This window comes from Chiloscyllium plagiosum, chromosome 34, assembly GCF_004010195.1.
Source record: "Chiloscyllium plagiosum isolate BGI_BamShark_2017 chromosome 34, ASM401019v2, whole genome shotgun sequence".
NCBI classification, from domain to species: Eukaryota; Metazoa; Chordata; class Chondrichthyes; order Orectolobiformes; family Hemiscylliidae; genus Chiloscyllium; species Chiloscyllium plagiosum.
The window spans coordinates 30,068,856-30,088,316 of NC_057743.1; the positions used below are offsets into that span (position 1 = coordinate 30,068,856).

General features: G+C 46.8%; 1 protein-coding gene across 2 annotated transcripts in view; it reads right to left on the reverse strand.

Annotated features, from left to right (window-relative positions):
* Window positions 1-11,811, reverse strand: part of arhgef16 (Rho guanine nucleotide exchange factor (GEF) 16) — a 36,997-nt gene extending 25,186 nt beyond the window's left edge. The window contains exons 1-2 of one of the 2 annotated variants that reach the window (XM_043676065.1): window positions 11,672-11,811; window positions 1,296-1,985 (exon numbers count right to left, since the gene is read on the reverse strand). In XM_043676065.1, the coding sequence (XP_043532000.1) occupies window positions 1,296-1,862 (567 nt within the window). In that variant the 5' untranslated portion in view covers window positions 1,863-1,985; window positions 11,672-11,811. Of the gene's footprint in view, window positions 1-1,295; window positions 1,986-11,105; window positions 11,588-11,671 lie in introns of those variants that run through there. The other variant, XM_043676066.1, reaches the window with a different exon arrangement.
* Between the last annotated feature and the right edge of the window lie 7,650 nt (window positions 11,812-19,461).

Consider the following 19,461-nt stretch of genomic DNA (forward strand, 5'->3'; position numbering starts at 1 on the left):
ATTATATTACAATTATGAGCAACCTGTATGGATGTGATCTGACCCATGTCTGTCACCATCACATCCTGAAGTGGCAGTTGAATCCAGACCTTCTGGTCCAGAGCTAAGGGCATGACCACTGCACCCAAGATGCTATGCTTCTATGTTTATCTTTAATGATGCCAATAATTGATTGATTCAATGTTAAGTAGCTGTTAAAATTTACTCACCCATGCCCACAGCCTAGAACTAAATCTCTGCATCCTCCTAAGGGAGGAGGAGCAGTCCCGAAGGCACTGACTCTCCCCTTCAGGGAGGGAGGGGTGAGGTGGTTGACAAGTGCCAACTCTTCCTGGGCTGGGGCCCATGGACGTCAGTTCCTCAGTTTCAGCTCTTTTGCATTTTCTGCGCAATTGGTCACTGTTGTAAAAGTCCAATCAGGACCCACAGAAGAGAGAATCATAGAATCCCTACAGTATGGATGCAGGTCGTTCGGCCCATTGAGTCCACATCGACCCTCTGAAGAGATCCACTTTACCTATCCAACTCCTGTAACCCTGTATTTAACTCACCCAGGACACAACGGGCAATTTAGCATGGCCAATCCACCTAACCTGTACATCTTTGGACAGTGGGAGGAAACCCACAGAGACACAAGGAGAATGTGCAAACTCCACATAGACGGCCACCCAAGGGTGGAATCGAACCCGGGTCTTTGGCACTGTGAGGCAGCAGTGCTAACCACTGGGCCACCATGCTGCCCTGTTTCATGATGACATACACTAGTGCCTTTGGGCACTGAGGGCATCACTGGGGATGGCGTACATCACCAGTGTTATATATTAGGTTGAAGATGATGTACCATTCAAGATCGGAGACGGTTACAGAGAGTGGTGAACTCAGCCCCGACAATCACAAAGGCCAACTTCCATCCATAGAATCCATCTACAAGGCCCGCTGTCAAGGAAAGGCCGTCAGCATTCTCAAAGATCCATCCCACCCTGGCAATGTTTTTCTACAAACTCTCCCATAGGAAAGAAGGTACAGGAGCCTGAACACGTGCACCAGCCGGTTTCAAAACAGTTTCTACCCTACTGTTGTTAGAATACCAAATGGACTCTCAAACTCTTAACATTCGCCTCTACTGGTGTTTTTGTTTTTGCCGCTGTTTGACTATTATTCACTAACTATGCTGCTTAACACTGTGATCTGCCTGTATTGCTCACAAGACAAAGCTTTTCACTGTGCCTCGGTACACGTGACAATCAATTCAATGTCACTTTTATATACCATAGCTACAATCAGAATTGGCCTACCTTGGTCCTGCCTGGACTTCGAGCTGGTTGCACCGTCGCCGTCTCCACTACAGGTGACAGCGTGGGAGGAGATAACAGCTTCTGCCCCTCAGAGTAATCGGACAAGCTGTCTGTTGCCACCTTGTATGACATGTTGCGGCGATTACGTTGCAGAGTCCCGCTCGAGCTCCCTGTATTACTCCCGTCCTCATACCACAAGTCAGTCGGCGGCATACTCCGCACTTCCCTCCTGCCGCTATCCCGCCTGCCGGACGGCCCACTGCTCTGAGGCCGCATTTTAGTCTTGGTCGTCACGGCCAGTTTGCTGGGGATAATCTGCTGGTGCCCCTTCTTCAGTGCAGCTGGACTGTCTGTGCTCAGAACCACCTTTGGTATGTCTGAGAGCGATGGCATGGAATTGGCACTGCCCAGTGCCAAGTTGTCTACTCCCAGCATTGAAGGCTTACCACCCTCAGTCACCAACCTGTCCGAGTCAGAGTTGATCTGGAAGTCAGACCTAAATGGCTGCTCCAACACCAAGACCTGTGATTTTTCTTCCAGGTTACTGTCTGAATACCTTTGAGACATTTTGTTTGCCCAGCTGTTTTGGAGGATGTGACAGAAGAGTCAAAATTAAAGCAGATTGGCATCAGAAATTTGGCATCTCATCATAAAGATCTGCAAATTCCTAATCGTGAACTTCTCATCCTCCTAAAACAGAGAAAATAAAGAATAGCATCACAACTGATCCAATCACATATTCCATGATGACCGAGAGCTGCTTAATTCTGTTCTGAACAGGCAAGAAATATCTGTTGTCCCCAATGCCGAAACTGTGCTCTGCTGAAGGGAGGTCCCATTGAAACAGTGGACAATACCTACCGGGTGCAGAAGCCCTGCTTCACCTTCCTACACATTGCATTCTTATCGCTAAAATAAATGATGGGTTCAAATCCCATCAGACTTGAGCACAAACTTTCAGCTGTATTCAGTGTAATAATAAGGGCGTGCAACATTGTTGGAGGTGCTATAGTGCCACCACAAAGACTGGATGCCCCTGCTTGTTATGCCTTACAAGCAGGGGCAGTTGACTCGGAACACGAAACACACTCAGAATAAAATCTGAAATTTAACCAGAATCTCCAGCTGCTCTTCAGCTTGCCCTTTATAACACTCTGTAAACGTGAGTTCAACTTGAGAAAATTCAACCAGTATTTTTTGCGGGGGGGGGGGGGGGGGGGGGTGCAGGTTGATGGATGCAGACCATAGCTTCATCCTGTGATCTTACTATCTATTGGACACATTCTGTTCACACAGAGTTTGGAACAGGCAGGGACCCCGGTGGAAATTGAGACACCTGTTTGGGGAATGTGAAGGCCCAGCAGCTAAACAGCTCTTTGAAAGTGAAAGGCTGTTGGAGGAACGACTGAAGTAAGCTTCAGTCCTTATGTAGCCTGCTCTTAAGGCCTGAGGTGTGAGTCAGCATCTTCAGGAGGAGGGAGAAGCAAAATAGAAGGGAGCCTCTTTGTTACAATACAAGGTTCTTAAAAGCCTTTTAATTATTTTAAAAAACAATTTGGCTGCAAGATGTTTAAAGGCTTAATTAGCCTTGGGTTGTTAAAACAGCTTTAATCGTTGAATGAATTACAATTGTGAAAAGGGTCAGGTGACATTTTGCTCACTCTTTCCAACAACCAGACAAAGTTTGATGAAGTCAGGCTTTCTGATGAACTCAGTGGGTTGAATGACCTCCCTGAACGTCCCAGAGTGTTTCTCTGTGTTGCCAGTATCGTGATGGAGGTGGTTGTCAATGAAGCTTTAATTTTGCTAACAAACAAACTGTGCCATTTTCGCAAACAGAGAGAGAGCATTTTACACCAGCTGACACCCACAGGATCAAAGGTCAATCAGCTTCTGCCTCAATTAGAATTATTAGTCAATCAAATAACATGCTGCCCTTGAAGGGGGTATAGGGGTGTCAGCTGCAGAAACCTCTAGCCATAGCTTAGCTTAGTATTGCACAAGCAGTGTACAACTCTTTAATATGCTGGTCACTGGGAAATTAAAGCCAATCCCCATCCAGAGGGAGTGAAAGATTTTGGTTCATCAGCTCAATATCCTCCAACACACATCATTCTACTCGAATGAGCATATTGTTCAGCAAACAATTATTTGGGTCATCGTGGGGACACAGCAATCTATACGGAAACTTAATATGCCAGAGAGAGAGAGAGAGAGAGAGAGAGAGAGAGAAATCCACTCTGACGGCAAAATAATCCAGATCAGTGTTTATAAACTCTCCTCCTCACTGAATCCCTAAGTATGGAAGTAGGCCATTCGGCTGATCGAGTCCACACTGACCCTCCGAAGAGTATCCCAAAACCGCCCTATCCTATCCCCGTAACCCTGCATTTCCCGTGGCTAATCCAGCTAGCCTACACATCCCTGGACACCTCGGGCAATTTAGCGCAGCCAATCCACCTCACCTGCACGTTTTTGGGCTCCATTTGTGCAATCATACAAACACCATCAGATGTAGAACTGATCTGGTCTCAGTTTTAAACCTTCATTTGTCCAACTTACATAGTCTAAGGCAGGTCAATGTATCACTTGTGGCTGCTATGTAAAGGGGTATTTAAAGAAGCTGGCGGGCTCCTTTGTTTCAATGTTCCCAGTAAGCCTTTGCTGAAAAGTGTGGGGAAAAGAAAGGATCTGACCACTCTGGCTCCACACCCTGCCCCATCATCTGCTCCCTACCCAATCTACTCCAATAGCTTTTGGTATAAGCTATCACAAACAATGGTCACTTGCAGTACATATCACAAAAATGGCCAACATCTTTTCAAATTAGGTCAGATTTTGCTGTTCGGTAGAGAAAAACAAAATCAGCATTCATGAGTGTTTTTTTAAAAAAAAGACATTTTGTCACATACTTTCATCTCACAATCACCAGCACAATTCACAAGAATTCAAAAGGGAAAATTCAAAAGGGAAAATTCAAAAGCTCTTCATAAGTACCATGTCATTGGTTAATGTGCAGGCAATAATGAGACAAATGTCTGGCTTTCCTAACACGTTTCACCCAACTCAGGAACTCAATTAAACTTGATTTGGTATTCTTGCAGTCTGTCCTGGTGAGTGCAATATAAAAAGCTACAACAAAATGTGTTGTTTTCCACAACACAAGTCCTGTACTATCAAACAATGACAAGCTATTTTGTTCAGCTGTTATCCTTTTTGCCGAGAACAATGAGATGAGTTGGATGGAAGGACTAACAGAAAACTAACATTATTTTAATCGCATCATTGGCTGCACATTACCAATGATAGAAGATTTAAGATGAGAATTCTAGCTTCTGACTAGAGAATTTGGAGGAAATTTCTAGTCAAAAGAAACATTTGTTCTCAAAATTAAGCAAACCTTCAAAATAGAACTATTAACAATTCTTGGCACTCTGCAAAGAAACTTGCTGGAACATAACCAGGTATCGTCTTGTATAAAGGTTTATTTTGTGGTCAGATACTTCTCAAAGTGAGGACAACTTTCTTGGTGGGAATTTATGATAGACTTTACTGGATTTATCCTATTGCAACATTTGAGGAAACACCAAAGTTTATTTAAAAAACTCAACAACAGAGATGAAGGGATAAACGTGTAATTATTTAACAGCTTGCACAGCCTCAGAAATCCTGGAGCAGTGTACATGCAAGAAATGCTTTTGAAATATGATGAAAACAGCGAGTACAGGAAAAATTAAAGAGATCTGGCAGCATTTGGAAAGAAAAAGACAATGGTAACACTTATCTTTAAATATTTATGGGAGTTCTTACCTTTTTTTATATTTCTGGTTAGTTTTCTCTCGCACTTTACTTTTTCTCTTATTAATACTTTGGTCATCGCTTGAATTTTTAAAAATATTCTATCTAATCTTCTGACCTACCACCTGTCTTTGCATTTTGTTACAATTATTTTCAGCAACCTGTCTGGACATTTTATGACAGAACTCCAAACCTTCTAGTTCAGAACCATTGGCAACAAGATCCTTTTACATAACTTTATGCTACTTTTTTTATAAAATTTTTATTCAATCTTCAACATTTCTTGTTAACCACAGATCATGAGTCCGTCCCCTGCAATTTTTCTTATGCGTTGAAATGTATCTATTCGGTGAACTCTGCAACGTCCCTTACATGTCTGCCACTCAGCTCTATTGGCCTATCCTTTCAATCTAATTTGCCAAATCACTTTAACCAGCTCTAGTTTCACCCCTTTCCTAATCCCTTCATTCAATTCTTTCTTTTTTCAAAAAAAGTGTTGGACTCACTCCTCTCTCTCTCAAGCAGAAAGCAAAATTCAATCACATTATGGTTGCTGGTACTTAGGGTTAATTAATTATCACACAGCAAAGATGCCGTATCTCTTTACATAAATCAGATCTTTTAAAGTCTGCTGACTGGTTGGCTCCAGAGCATAATGTTCTAAGAAATTATCCTGAAAACGTTCTATGAACTCATCATTCAGGGTATTTTTGCCCATCTGACTTTTCCAGACTCTAGTTAAATTTCTGACAAACTCATTATTTGTTCTCTCCTGCTCCACCCTACTATGTGGTTACTGTTAAAAAGCCTGTATACTGGAACTGATTTCTTGTCTTTATCATTTCTCATTTGGTCGGAAGAATAGAGGCGTAGACTATTTTCTAAATGGGGAAAGGTTTCAGTTGGCAGTTGGGAAGGCTAATGCAATGGTAGCATTCATTTCACGAGGGCTAGAATACAGAAGCAGAGATGTACTGCTCAGGCTGTATAGGTGTCTGGGCAGACTGCATTTGGAATATTGTGAGCAGCTCTGCGCCCCGTATCTAAGGAAGGATATGTTAACATTGAAGGGCGTCCAGAGGAGATTCACAGGAACGATCCTGGGATGAAGGGTTTTGTCATATGAGGAGCTGTTGAGGACTCTAGGTCTATATTCAGTGGAGTTTAGAAGGATGAAACTTACAGGATACTTACAGGCCTGGATAGAGTGGGCCTGGAGAAGATTTTCCATTAGTAGGAGAGACTAGTACCAGGAGCACAGCCTTAGAGTGAAGGGATAAACCTTTAGATTTCAGATGAGGAGGAATTTCTCCAACTGGAGGGTGGTGAATCTGTGGAACCTATTGCTGCAGAGGATTGTGAAGGTCAAGTCATTGAGTGTATTTAAGACAGAGATAGATAGGTTATTGATTAGCAAGGGAATCAAGGGTTATGGGGAGAAGGCAGGAAAATGGGGTGAGAAACATATGATTGAATGGTGGAGCAGACTCAATGTGCAAAATGCCCTAATTCTGCTCCTACATCTTATGGTCATTTCTACCCAAATGAACTTGCTCATCTGTCTCTGTTGTGATAATACCATCAACAACTACAGGGCCACACTGCCACCTTTTCTGGTCTATCCTAAGCTTCCTGTACCCGGCAAGATTCAGATCCCAATCCATGTCATCCTACAGCTATATCTTTGTGATGGTTGCCAGATCATGTTTATTTCTTTTCACTCTCTTAGTGTTTGTTTGTTTTATAGAGTCATTGAGTTGGTACAGCACAGAATCAAAGCCTTCAGTTCCAATTTTTCTGTACCAATCAGCTATCCTAAATTAATCTAGTCCCATTTGCCAGCACTTGGCCCATATCCCTCTAAACCCTTCCTATTCATGCACACGTCCAGATGCCTTTTAAATGTTGTAATTATACCCGCCTTCACCATTTCCTCTGGCAGTTTATTCTATACATACACCACCCTCTGCATGAAAAAGTTGTCCCTCAGGTCCCTTTCAAATCTTTCTCCTCTCACCTTAAACCTTTGCCCTCTAGTTTTGGAGTTCCCTACCCTGGAAAAAAAGACCTTAGTTATTCAGCCTATTCATGCCCCCTCATGATTTTATAAACCTTGATAAGATCACCCCTCAGCCTCCAATGCTCCAGGAAAAGTAGCCTCACTCTATTCAGCCTCTCCCTATAGTTTAAACCTTCCAACCTCAGCATCCTTGTAAATCTTTTCAGAACCCTTTCAAGTTTCACAATATCTTTCTGATAGCAGGGAGACCAGAACTGAACACAGTATTTCAAAAGTGGCCTAACCAATGTCCTGCACAGCCTCAACATGACATCCAAACTCATATACTCAATGGTCTGACCAATAAATGCAAGCATACCAAAGCTGCCTTCCCTGTCCTGTCTACCTGCGACTCCAACTTAAAGGAATTATGAACCTGCACCCCACGTTCTCTTTGTTCGGCAACACTCCCCAGAACTCTACCATTGTATAGACTTCCTGCCCTGATTTGCCTTACTAAAATGCAACACCTCACTTTAATCTACATTAAAGTTTAAACATTGATTATCCGGCATTCGATTGTCTGAATATCGGATTATCCGGCAAGATCGCAAGGTCCCAATGCTTGAGTTACCTGGCATTCGATTAGCCCGAATGAAATATTCTCCGCCCATGTCCTTCGGATAATGGAGGTTCCTCTGTAGTCGGTTGACTCTCTGATTTATATTCTCCATCCCTTCCCGTAAGTTTACCAGTTCCCATATTAATACCTTGCTCTTTGGCCTTGACTCTAAACTTTGATTTGCCACATCTTCCCAAATTTAATCCCTTTTTCCCACTATTTAGTTTAAAATCCTCTCAACTTCCCTAGCTACACCAGGAACACTGGCTTCAGTGTGGTTCAGGTGGAGACCATCCCAATGATACTGTCTCCTCACGATCAGCGTCCTCACTATCTCCAATAATGGTGTCAATGCCCACAAACCGGAAGTCTTTGAGCCGTTATCTCTCTAATCTGAACTGCTCTATGCCTTGGTTCAGATAATATTACAAAGATCAAATCCTTTAAGGTTTTGCTCCTAATTTAGCACCTATATTCTCACACTGCAGAACCTCTATCTTGACTACAAAGAATTATAGAGAGTTGTGAACACAGTCCAGTCCATCACGAAAACCAGTCTGCAATCCACTGACTCGGTCTATACTTCTGTTGCCCTTGGAAAGCAGCCAACATAATCAAAGACCACCCCCCAACCCCCACCCCCACCTCTTCCATCTGGCAGAAGATACAAACATTTGAGAATACATAACAGATTTAAGAATTGCTTCTTCCCCACTGCTATCAGACCTATGAAGGGACCTCTCAGATATTAGAGTTGATCTTTCTCTGCACCTGTAACATTATATTTTGCATTCTGTTCTATTACCCTGATGTATTTATGTACAAGGTATGATTTGCCTGAATAACACACAAAACTATACTTTTCACTGTATCTTGGTATGTGGCAATAATAAATCAAATCTGTATTCTCATACTATAGAACCTCTATCTTTGTGCTGCATTGTTGGTACCATTATGGGCCATGATGACTGGCTCCTCCTTTTCCTCCCACTGCAGCTTCCTCTCCAGCCTTGGACAATTTTCCCAAACTCTGGCATCAGGCAGGCAACAAATCATCCACCCCACCACTGTACTATACTTTCTCCAACTACCACAACATGCTGTTATGCTCCAATCTCTTAGAAATACTTCCGGTGCCATGGAGATCTAGATCATTCACACTGCTGCCTTCACTCTCATCCAGACAAACTGAAAGTCTCTCCAACCTACAGGACAATTACAAAGGCTATGGCTCCTTCCCTCTGGGTATTCTGCACCTGCCTCACTCTTCCATCCCTGAACACTGACCAAATCAGATATCTCAACCAAAGGAGATGTGACCACCTCTGGGTACAATGAATACAGGGAACTAACCCCTTACTCACATGGCAGAGTGTCTGACATTCAGCCTCCAGAGGGAGGTAGAACTAAAGTTGTTCAAACTTCAAATATATGCTGAATATATATTTGCTCTGAACCAAACTTGCATCCAGGAACTACAAGTGTTGCAACTATGATCCCCTCCCCCACTGAAACACCTTCCAACTTGCTACTGGAAGAAATGTTCACATAGAACAGTATTACAGTGTTCTCTGTGGCACACCAGGTAGCACTTAGACCTGAATCGAAAGTTTTGATTGAGTCAAAGGTCTAGAGACTGGAGCACAAGATCAAGTTTGACACTCCAGTGAAATACTAGCAGAGGAGCTGCCTTTTGAATATGGTCCTGATACCCTCATGGCACTATTAGAAGAACAATGTTCTGGTCAAAAAGTATCCAAAATTTGCATTTATATAGCATTCTTTACATAGCAAACTGTCCCACTGGCTTGACAGGAAAACTAGCAAATAAAAGTTTGCACTATTTGAGCAGATGTAATAGAATTCAATTAAGGCTGAAAGACGTCCTTTGAGAAGCCCTGGAATATCATACATTATAGGGTGCCAAGGAAGCTTCAAAGACAGAAAGGCCTCAAAAGCAGAAGCAATCTAATTGCCCAAGAGCAGAAACATATGTCCCCAGCGTTACAGTCCAGACTGTTGGCATGAATCAAAAAACACTCTTACACTTTTATCTTTTCAGGAACACAAAACACAGGTAAAGTATAAAAACTGCAACCCTTGGTCCGTGTCTGTGTGTGGACTGATGTGCAAGTAAGGGCTAGTGGGTTGTAAAGCTCACAGCTTGAGCACAGCCATTTAATACCCTTGGACTGCAGGTAAAACAGAAGTCGACAATCTCTCAATAGGAATGTTGCTATTCACCCATCATTGGAAGGAAAAAGAACAAAAGAATTCCACCTAACCTATAAAGCCACGAAGCTCAAAATGATTGCTTAACTACCAATGCCAACACTACCATTATCACCCAACATAAAATGGGCACCACAACCTATTGATTACGTTCCACAGAACTCAGAGACTGACCCGTAAATCTTTCCAACACTTTTTCAGACTCACCTCCATTGTCTAATCAGTGCATGCCAGTTCTGTTCTTTAGTCCTGGGAGAAATGTATCCACAAATGAAAAGGTTCATTTTAAAAATTGACCTTGCTGCAATCAAGTGAGAGGGGGGGGGCAGGAGTAGTTTAATGAAGAACAGTAGCCAAGTCGACCATCCTAACCCAATTTCTGTCTAAATTGTCATGAACTGGGAAACCTTGCCTGGGGACATCTAAGCATAGTCACAAACGGAGTTCGGTTCTGTGCAGTAGCATATCAAACAAACAAACATTGAAGTTTGACTCTATCCAAACAGATCAAAGCATCTCCTACTTGAACCAAACTATATTTATATGGATTTGAATCACAAGGTGGGTCACATAAGTGAACAGATACCCATTTACCTTCAGCAGGAAGACCCTAGAGAGTGGTCTTTCCTGACTGCACTTTGGCAGCAGCTGCCCCAAGCTTTAGTGTATTACAGCACATAGCCCTGGAACATGGAATGCGCCAGTCTGCAACATTTTTTTAAAAAAAGATTAGATTTCCTACAGTATGGAAATAGGCCCTTCAGCCCAACCAGTCCACACCGACCCTCCGAAGAGTAACCCACCCAGACCCATTTCCCTCTGACTAATGCACCTAATACTATGGACAATTTAGCATGGCCAGTTCTCCTGGCTTGCACATCTTTGGGTTGTGGGAGGAAACCGGAGCACCTGGAGGGAACCCACGCAGACAAGAGGAGAATGTGCAAACTCCACACAGTCACCCCAGGCTGGTATCGAACCTAGGACCCTGGTGCTGTGAGGTAGCAGTGCTAACCACTGAGCCATCGTGCTGCCCCCTGGTCAGGGTCAACTCCATATTCTGGAAGACCAACAAGTTGCCCTACTTTGCAAGTCCTGAGCTGGTGAAAATTGCAATTAAGGAAATGAACACCATTTTTTTCTCGTCCATGAAACCCACCTCGTTGACCAAGTGTTTGGCTCTCAGTTGTCCTACTATCTCCTTTGGCCAACTGTTGGTGTTTGGTTGGTTGGTTGTGACACTCCTGTGAAGCCCCTGGGGTGTTTGACGATAATAAGGGCGTTATTCTCAGGAGATGTTGCTGGTTCCCCGCGGTGCAGCCCCGCTCTGCAGTAACAGCAACAAGGCGCAACTGCAAAAGCCTGGTCAATGTGCCTTCTTAAAAAAAAAATCTGCCGGAAGAGCTGAACCAGACACGAGAGAAAGGTGTGTGGCCCTTTCCCACTGAGTTCAGGAACCGTTCAAACTGCAGCAGGAAAACTGATCCCCAAACTTCTGGGCAACTTTCTGAAAACCCCTGCACCTTTGAACTAATTGTATCAATATATTTCCACTTGCGTTTGGGATTATTCTCGCCAAGAAAGACTGCACGAGTTGTTTTCCCTCCAAGCCATGAAATTCCCGTTCACTCCCTTCAACAATTTTAAGTATTGATGAAATGACTAACCCGCCCGGTTTCACTGCGGCTCAATCCAGAAATAATTAGTTTCGAAGGGATCAGGTACCTGAGGATTTAACGCTGTTTCTCCACGTCCTGACTCTGACCTGGGACGGGATCCGAAATTCGAGAGAAATCCACAGGAATCCCCCCCCACTCCTGCGGTATCCCAGACTTGGCGCAACCTGAATTCCGCAGGAAAACTTCCGCAAAAATGCGGCGCAGGCGGACGTCACGTCAGGTGCGTGAATGTGAAAGGTAACCACTCCCTGCAAACCAGCAGATCCCAGCTCAACCCCTCCCTGCAAACCAGCATCTCCAAACTCAACCCCTACCTGTAAACCGGCAGCTCCCAGCTCAACTCCCTACTTGTAAACCAGCAGCTCCCAGCTCAACCCCTACCTGTAAACCAGCATCTCCAAACTCAACTCCTACCTGTAAGCCAGCAGCTCCCAGCTCAACTCCTACCTGTAAACCAGTAGTTCCCAGCTCAACCCCTACCTGTAAACCAGTAGCTCCCAGCTCAACCCCTACCTGTAAATCAGCACCTCCAAACTCAACCCTTACCTGTAAACCAGTGGCTCCCAGCTCAACTCTTACCTGTAAACTAGTAGCTCAACCCCTACCTGTAAACCAGCACCTCCAAACTCAACCCCTACCTGTAAACCAGTAGCTCCCAGCTTAACCCCTACCTGTAAATCACCTCCAAACTCAACCCCTACCTGTAAACCAGTAGCTCCCAGCTTAACCCCTACCTGTAAATCACCTCCAAACTCAACCCCTACCTGTAAACCAGTAGCTCCCAGCTTAACCCCTACCTGTAAATCACCTCCAAACTCAACCCCTACCTGTAAACCAGTAGCTCCCAGCTTAACCCCTACCTGTAAATCACCTCCAAACTCAACCCCTACCTGTCAGCCAGCAGCTCCCAGTTCAACCCCTACCTGTAAACCAGCACCTCCAAACTCAACCCCTACCTGTAAACCAGTAGCTCCCAGCTTAACCCCTACCTGTAAATCACCTCCAAACTCAACCCCTACCTGTAAACCAGTAGCTCCCAGCTTAACCCCTACCTGTAAATCACCTCCAAACTCAACCCCTACCTGTAAACCAGTAGCTCCCAGCTTAACCCCTACCTGTAAATCACCTCCAAACTCAACCCCTACCTGTAAACCAGTAGCTCCCAGCTTAACCCCTACCTGTAAATCACCTCCAAACTCAACCCCTACCTGTCAGCCAGCAGCTCCCAGTTCAACCCCTACCTGTAAACCAGCACCTCCAAACTCAACCCCTACCTGTAAACCAGTAGCTCCCAGCTTAACCCCTACCTGTAAATCACCTCCAAACTCAACCCCTACCTGTCAGCCAGCAGCTCCCAGTTCAACCCCTACCTGTAAACCAGTGGCTCCCAGCTCAACTCCTACCTGTAAAGCAGCACCTCCAAACTCAACTCCTACCTGTAAACCAGCAGCTCCCAGCTCAACTCCTACCTCTAATCCAGCAGCTCCCAGCTCAACCCCTACCTGTAAACCAACAGCTCCTGGCTCAATACCAACCTTCAAGCCAGCAGCTTCCAGCTCAACCCCTAACTGTAAACCAGCAGCCCCCAGCTCAACCCCTACCCGCAAACTAGCAGCTCCTTGCCCAAATCCAGTCTGTAAACCAGCAGCTCCTGGCCCAACTCCTACCTGTAAACCAGCAGCTTCCAGCTCAGCCTCTACCTGTAAACCAGAAGCTCCCTGGCAAATCCCTACCTGTAAACCAGCAGGTCCCGGGCCAAACCCTACCTATAAACCAGCAGGTCCCGGGCCAACCCCTTCCTGTAAACCAGCAGGTCCCGGGCCAAACCCTTCTTGTAAACCGGCAGCTCCGGCCAGCCGCTTCCTGTAAACCAGAAGCTCCAGGGCAAACCCCTAACCGCAAACCAGCAGTTGCCAGCTCAACCACTCCATGTAATATATCAGCTCCCAGCTCAGCCTCCACCTGTGAATTAGCAGCTCCCGGCTCAACCACTACCTGTAAACCAGCAGCTCCCAGCTCAGCCTCCACCTTAAACCAGCAGCTCTCGGCTCAACCACTACCAATAAAACAGCAGTTGCCAGCACAACTCTTACCTGTAAACCAGCAGCCCCCAGCTCAACCCCTAACTGTAAACCAGCAGCTCCCGGTTCACTCCCTACACAGAAACCAGCAGCTCCAAGCCCACCTCCTACCTGTAAACCAGCAGCTCCCGGCCCAACCCCTACCAGCAAACCAGCAGCCCCATGCTCAACCCCTAACTCTAAACCAGCAGCTCCCATGCCAAAGGCTTCCAGTAAACCAGCAGCTCCAGGGCTAACCCGCAAACCAGCAGCACCTGGCTCAAACCATACCTGTAAACAGCAGCTCCGAGCCCAACCTCCCACTGTAAACCAGCAACTCCCAGCACAACCACTGTGTGGAAACCAGCAGCTCCCAGCCCAACCCTTACCCGTAAATCATCAGTTCCCAGCCCAACCTCTACCTCTAAACCAGCAGCTCCCAGCTCAACTCCAACCTGTAAACCAGCAGGTCGTGGGCCAAACCCTTCCTGTAAACCAGCAGGTCGTGGGCCAAACCCTACCTGTAAACCAGCAGGTCGTGGGCCAAACCCTACCTGTAAACCAGCAGAGCCCAGGCCAAACCCTACCTGTAAACCAGCAGCTTCCAGCTCAGCCTCTACATGTAAACCCGAAGCTCCCTGGCCAATCCCTACCTGTAAACCAGCAGGTCCCGGGCCAAACCCTACCTATAAACCAGCAGGTCCCAGGCCAACCCCTTCCTGTAAACCAGCAGGTCCCGGGCCAAACCCTTCCTGTGAACCAGCAGGTCCCGGGCCAATCCCTTCCTGTGAACCAGTAGGTCCCAGGCCAATCCCTTCCTGTAAACCAGCAGGTCCCAGGCCAAACCCTTCCTGTAAACCAGCAGGTCCTGGGCCAATCCCTTCCTGTAAACTAGCAGGTCCCGGGCCAATGCCTACCTGTAAACTAGCAGGTCCCGGGCCAAACCCTTCCTGTAAACCAGCAGGTCCAGTGCCAAACCCTTCCTGTAAACCCGCAGGTCCCGGGCCAAACCCTTCCTGTAAACCAGCAGGTCCCGGGCCAAACCCTTCCTGTAAACCAGCAGGTCCAGTGTCAAACCCTTCCTGTAAACCAGCAGGTCCTGGGCCAAACCCTTCCTGTTAACCAGCAGCTTCCAGCTCAGCCTCTACCTGTAAACCAGCAGGTCCCATGCCAAACCCTTCCTGTAAACCAACAGGTCCCGGGCCAAACCCTTCCTGTAAACCAGCAGGTCGTGAGCCAAACCCTTCCTGTAAACCAGCAGCTTCCAGCTCAGCCTCTACCTGTAAACCAGCAGCTCCAGTGCCAAATCCTTCCTGTAAACCAGCAGGTCCCAGGTCAAACCCTTCCTGTAAACCAGCAGGTCCTGGGGCATAATCTACCTGTAAACCAGCAGCTTCCAGCTCAGCCTCTACCTGTAAACTAGCAGGTCCCGGGCCAAACCCTTCCTGTAAACCAGCAGGTCCCGGGCCAAACCCTACCTGTAAACCAGCAGGTCCCAGGCCAAACCCTTCCTGTAAACCAGCAGGTCCCAGGCCAAACCCTTCCTGTAAACCAGCAGGTCCTGGGCCATACCCTACCTGTAAACCAGCAGCTTCCAGCTCAGCCTCTACCTGTAAACCAGCAGGTCCCGGGCCAAACCCTTCCTGTAAACCAGCAGGTCCCTGGCTAAACCCTTCCTGTAATCCAGCAGGTCCTGGGCCAAACCCTACCTGTAAACCAGCAGGTCCCGGGCCAAACCCTACCTGTAAGCCAGCAGGTCGCGAGCCAAACCCTTCCTGTAAACCAGCAGCTTCCAGCTCAGCCTCTACCTGTAAACCAGCAGTTCCCGGGCCAAACCCTTCCTGTAAACCAGCAGCTTCCAGCTCAGCCTCTACCTGTAAACCAGCAGGTCCTGTGCCAAACCCTTCCTGTAAACCAGCAGGTCGCGAGCCAAACCCTTCCTGTAAACCAGCAGCTTCCAGCTCAGCCTCTACCTGTAAACCAGCAGGTCCCGGGCCAATCCCTTCCTGTAAACCAGCAGGTCCCGGGCCAAACCCTTCCTGTAATCCAGCAGCTCCAGTGCCAAACCTTTCCTGTAAACCAGCAGCTCCAGTGCCAAACCCTTCCTGTAAATCAGCAGCTCCAGTGCCAAACCCTTCCTGTAAATCAGCAGGTCCCGGGCCAAACCCTTCCTGTAAACCAGCAGGTCCCGGGCCAAACCCTTCTTGTAAACCGGCAGCTCCGGCCAGCCGCTTCCTGTAAACCAGAAGCTCCAGGGCAAACCCCTAACCGCAAACCAGCAGTTGCCAGCTCAACCACTCCATGTAATATATCAGCTCCCAGCTCAGCCTCCACCTGTGAATTAGCAGCTCCCGGCTCAACCACTACCTGTAAACCAGCAGCTCCCAGCTCAGCCTCCACCTTAAACCAGCAGCTCTCGGCTCAACCACTACCAATAAAACAGCAGTTGCCAGCACAACTCTTACCTGTAAACCAGCAGCCCCCAGCTCAACCCCTAACTGTAAACCAGCAGCTCCCGGTTCACTCCCTACACAGAAACCAGCAGCTCCAAGCCCACCTCCTACCTGTAAACCAGCAGCTCCCGGCCCAACCCCTACCAGCAAACCAGCAGCCCCATGCTCAACCCCTAACTCTAAACCAGCAGCTCCCATGCCAAAGGCTTCCAGTAAACCAGCAGCTCCAGGGCTAACCCGCAAACCAGCAGCACCTGGCTCAAACCATACCTGTAAACAGCAGCTCCGAGCCCAACCTCCCACTGTAAACCAGCAACTCCCAGCACAACCACTGTGTGGAAACCAGCAGCTCCCAGCCCAACCCTTACCCGTAAATCATCAGTTCCCAGCCCAACCTCTACCTCTAAACCAGCAGCTCCCAGCTCAACCCCAACCTGTAAACCAGCAGCTCGTGGGTCCAAACCCTACCTGCAAACCAGCTGCTCCCGGCCCAACCCCTACCTGCAAACCAGCAGCTCCCCGCAATGCCGTTATGTGTAAACCAGCAGCTCACAGCCAAAACCCTACCTATAAACTGGCAGCTTCCTGCCCAAACATCTACCTGTAAACCACTTGATCGTACCTCAATATCTTCCTTTTAACCAGCAGGGGCCAGCAGATCCCACTCCAGTATATCAGTGCGCAGCAGAAGCTGACAGTACCTTTGGATCCTATAGTGATTTGGATCCAGCAGTTTCTCGGTCAAGTTGCTGAGTGCACCTTCTGAACCAAGAAGAAGCTGAGCAATTGAACCTTCCTGCTCTCATTGCTATCAGTGCAGAGGCAGACTCAGCCACAAAACTCGAATATTTCTGTGATTGGATGTTGTCCCCGCTGGCTTGGCCAGGATTTTATTGCCACTGCCTGATTGCCCTGGAAAGGTGGTGGTGAGCTGCCTTTGTGATCTGCTGCAGTTGTTTGGGGGTAAGGAAGGAGTTCCAGGTTATTGACCCAGTGACAGTGGAAGAACGATAATATATTTTCAAGTCAGGATGGTGAGTGGTTTGAAGAGGAGCTCACAGCTGACAGCACATCTATGCATCTTCTGCCCTTGTCTTTCTAGATGGTAGAGGTGGTGCATTTGCAAGGTGCTGAGGAAGAGGGCTTGGTGAGTTGTTAAAAATCATCTCGCGGATAGAGTCATAGAGATGTACAGCATGGAAACAAATGCCCTCTAGTTCTGGACTCCCCCACCCCAGAGAACAAATTTTGTCTGTTTATCCTATCCATGTCCCTCATGATTTTATAAATGTCAATAAGGTCACCCCTCAGCCTCCGATGTTCCAGGGAAAACAGCCCCAGCCTGTTCAGCCTCTCCCTGTAGCTCAAATCCTCCAACCCTGGTAACATCTTTAAATCTTTTCTGAACCCTTTCAAGTTTCACAACCTCCTTCCAATAGGAAGGAGACCAGAGTTGCATGCAATATCCCAAAGTGGCCTAACCAATGTCCTGTACAGCTGCAACATGACCTCCCAACTCCTGTCCTCAATATCCTGGTCAATAAAGGAAAGCATACCAAATGCCCTCTCCACTATCCTATCCATCTGCGACTCTACTTACAAGGAGCTATGAACCTGCACTCCAAGGTCTCTTTGTTCAGCAACACTCCATAGGACCTTACCATTAAGTGCATAAGTCCTGCTAAGATTTGCTTTCCCAAAATGCAACCCCTCACATTTATTTAAATTAAACTCCATCTGCCACTTCTCAGCCCATTGGCCCATCTGATCAAGATCCCGTTGTAATCTGAGGTAACCTTCTTTGCTGTCCACTGTGCCTCCAATTTTGGTGTCGTCTGCAGACTTACTAACAATGCCTCTTATGCTCACATCCAAATCATTCATATAAATGACGAAAAGTAGTGGACCCAGCACCGGTCCTTGTGGCACTCCACTGATCACCACAGGCCTCCAGTCTGAACAACAACCCTCCACCACCACCTTCTGTCTTTGACTTTTGAGCCACTTCTGTATCCAAATGGCTAGTTCTCCCTGTATTACATGAGATTTAACCTTGCTAATCAGTCTCCCATGGGGAACCTTGTCAAATGCCTTACTGAAGTCCAGATAGATCATGTCCACCGCTCTGCCCTCATCAATCTTCTTTGTTACTTCTTCAAAACCTCAATCAAGTTTATGAGGGATAGACTGTTGACTATCCCTCATCAGTCATGGCCTTTCAAAGTACATCTACGTCCTGTCCCTCAGGGTTCCCTCCAACAACTTGCCCACCACCGATGTCAGGCTCACTGGTCTACATTTCCCTGGCTTGTCCTTACCACCTTTCTTAAACAGTGGTACCACATTAGCCAACCTCCAGTCTTCCAGCACCTCATGTGTGACTATTGATGAAACAAATGTCTCAGCAAAGGGCCCAGCAATCACTTCTCTAGTTTCCCACAGAGTTCTAGGGAACACCTGATCAGGTCCTGGGGATTTATCCATCTTTATGCATTTCAAGACATCCAGCACTTCCTCCTCTATAATATGGACATTTTTCAAGATGTCAACATCTATTTCCCTACATTCTATTTCTTCCATGTCCCTCTGCACAGTACTGCCAGTGTGTGTATTTGTGGTGGAGTGAACGAAAGGGGCTACTTTGACCTTTATTAATCATTCTTGGATTGTGAACATTGCTAACTCGGCCTGCATTTGTTGTCTTTGACTTGATTGTGGTGGATCACGTTCTACCATCTGTCTGTCACTGCTCCACAGATACATTAATGCCCAGGTGTCCATGGAGAGGGAGCATGTGATGCCCACCAATACTCTCGATTCCTGTTGATAAAGGTGGGCACTGCAGAGGGAAGAGTGCTGTATCTCCCCTTCGTGTGTGTGTGTGATCTCCCCTTTGAGTGTGAGAGAGAGTGTGTGTGAAGGAAGCTCTGGGATGAGCCAGCAGCTCCCATGCCAGTGTAACTAGTGCTGCTGGTTGACCTGGTGACAATGGAGGGACAATAAAATATTTCCAAGTGGGAATGGTGTTGGGAGTCGAACTTGGTGATAACAGCCTGAATCCTCTGCGACCAGTAGTCATCGATGTGTTGCCATTGCTCCTTCTTCCTTTTTGCCCTTTCACTGAGCTCTGCATTTGTGGTTGTGTCTTCCCAACTGTTTCTGATATCAGTGCCTTTCTCTGCAGCGCAGGCTGGTTCAGGGGAAGTCAAGCCACACCATTTTTTTGCAGCTCTGGTTGGAAGTATTCTGCAAGTATTCATTCGCTAACACACCGAAAAGCTTTGAGACATTTACCAAGATTTTCAGTGTGATTGTGAGGTAGG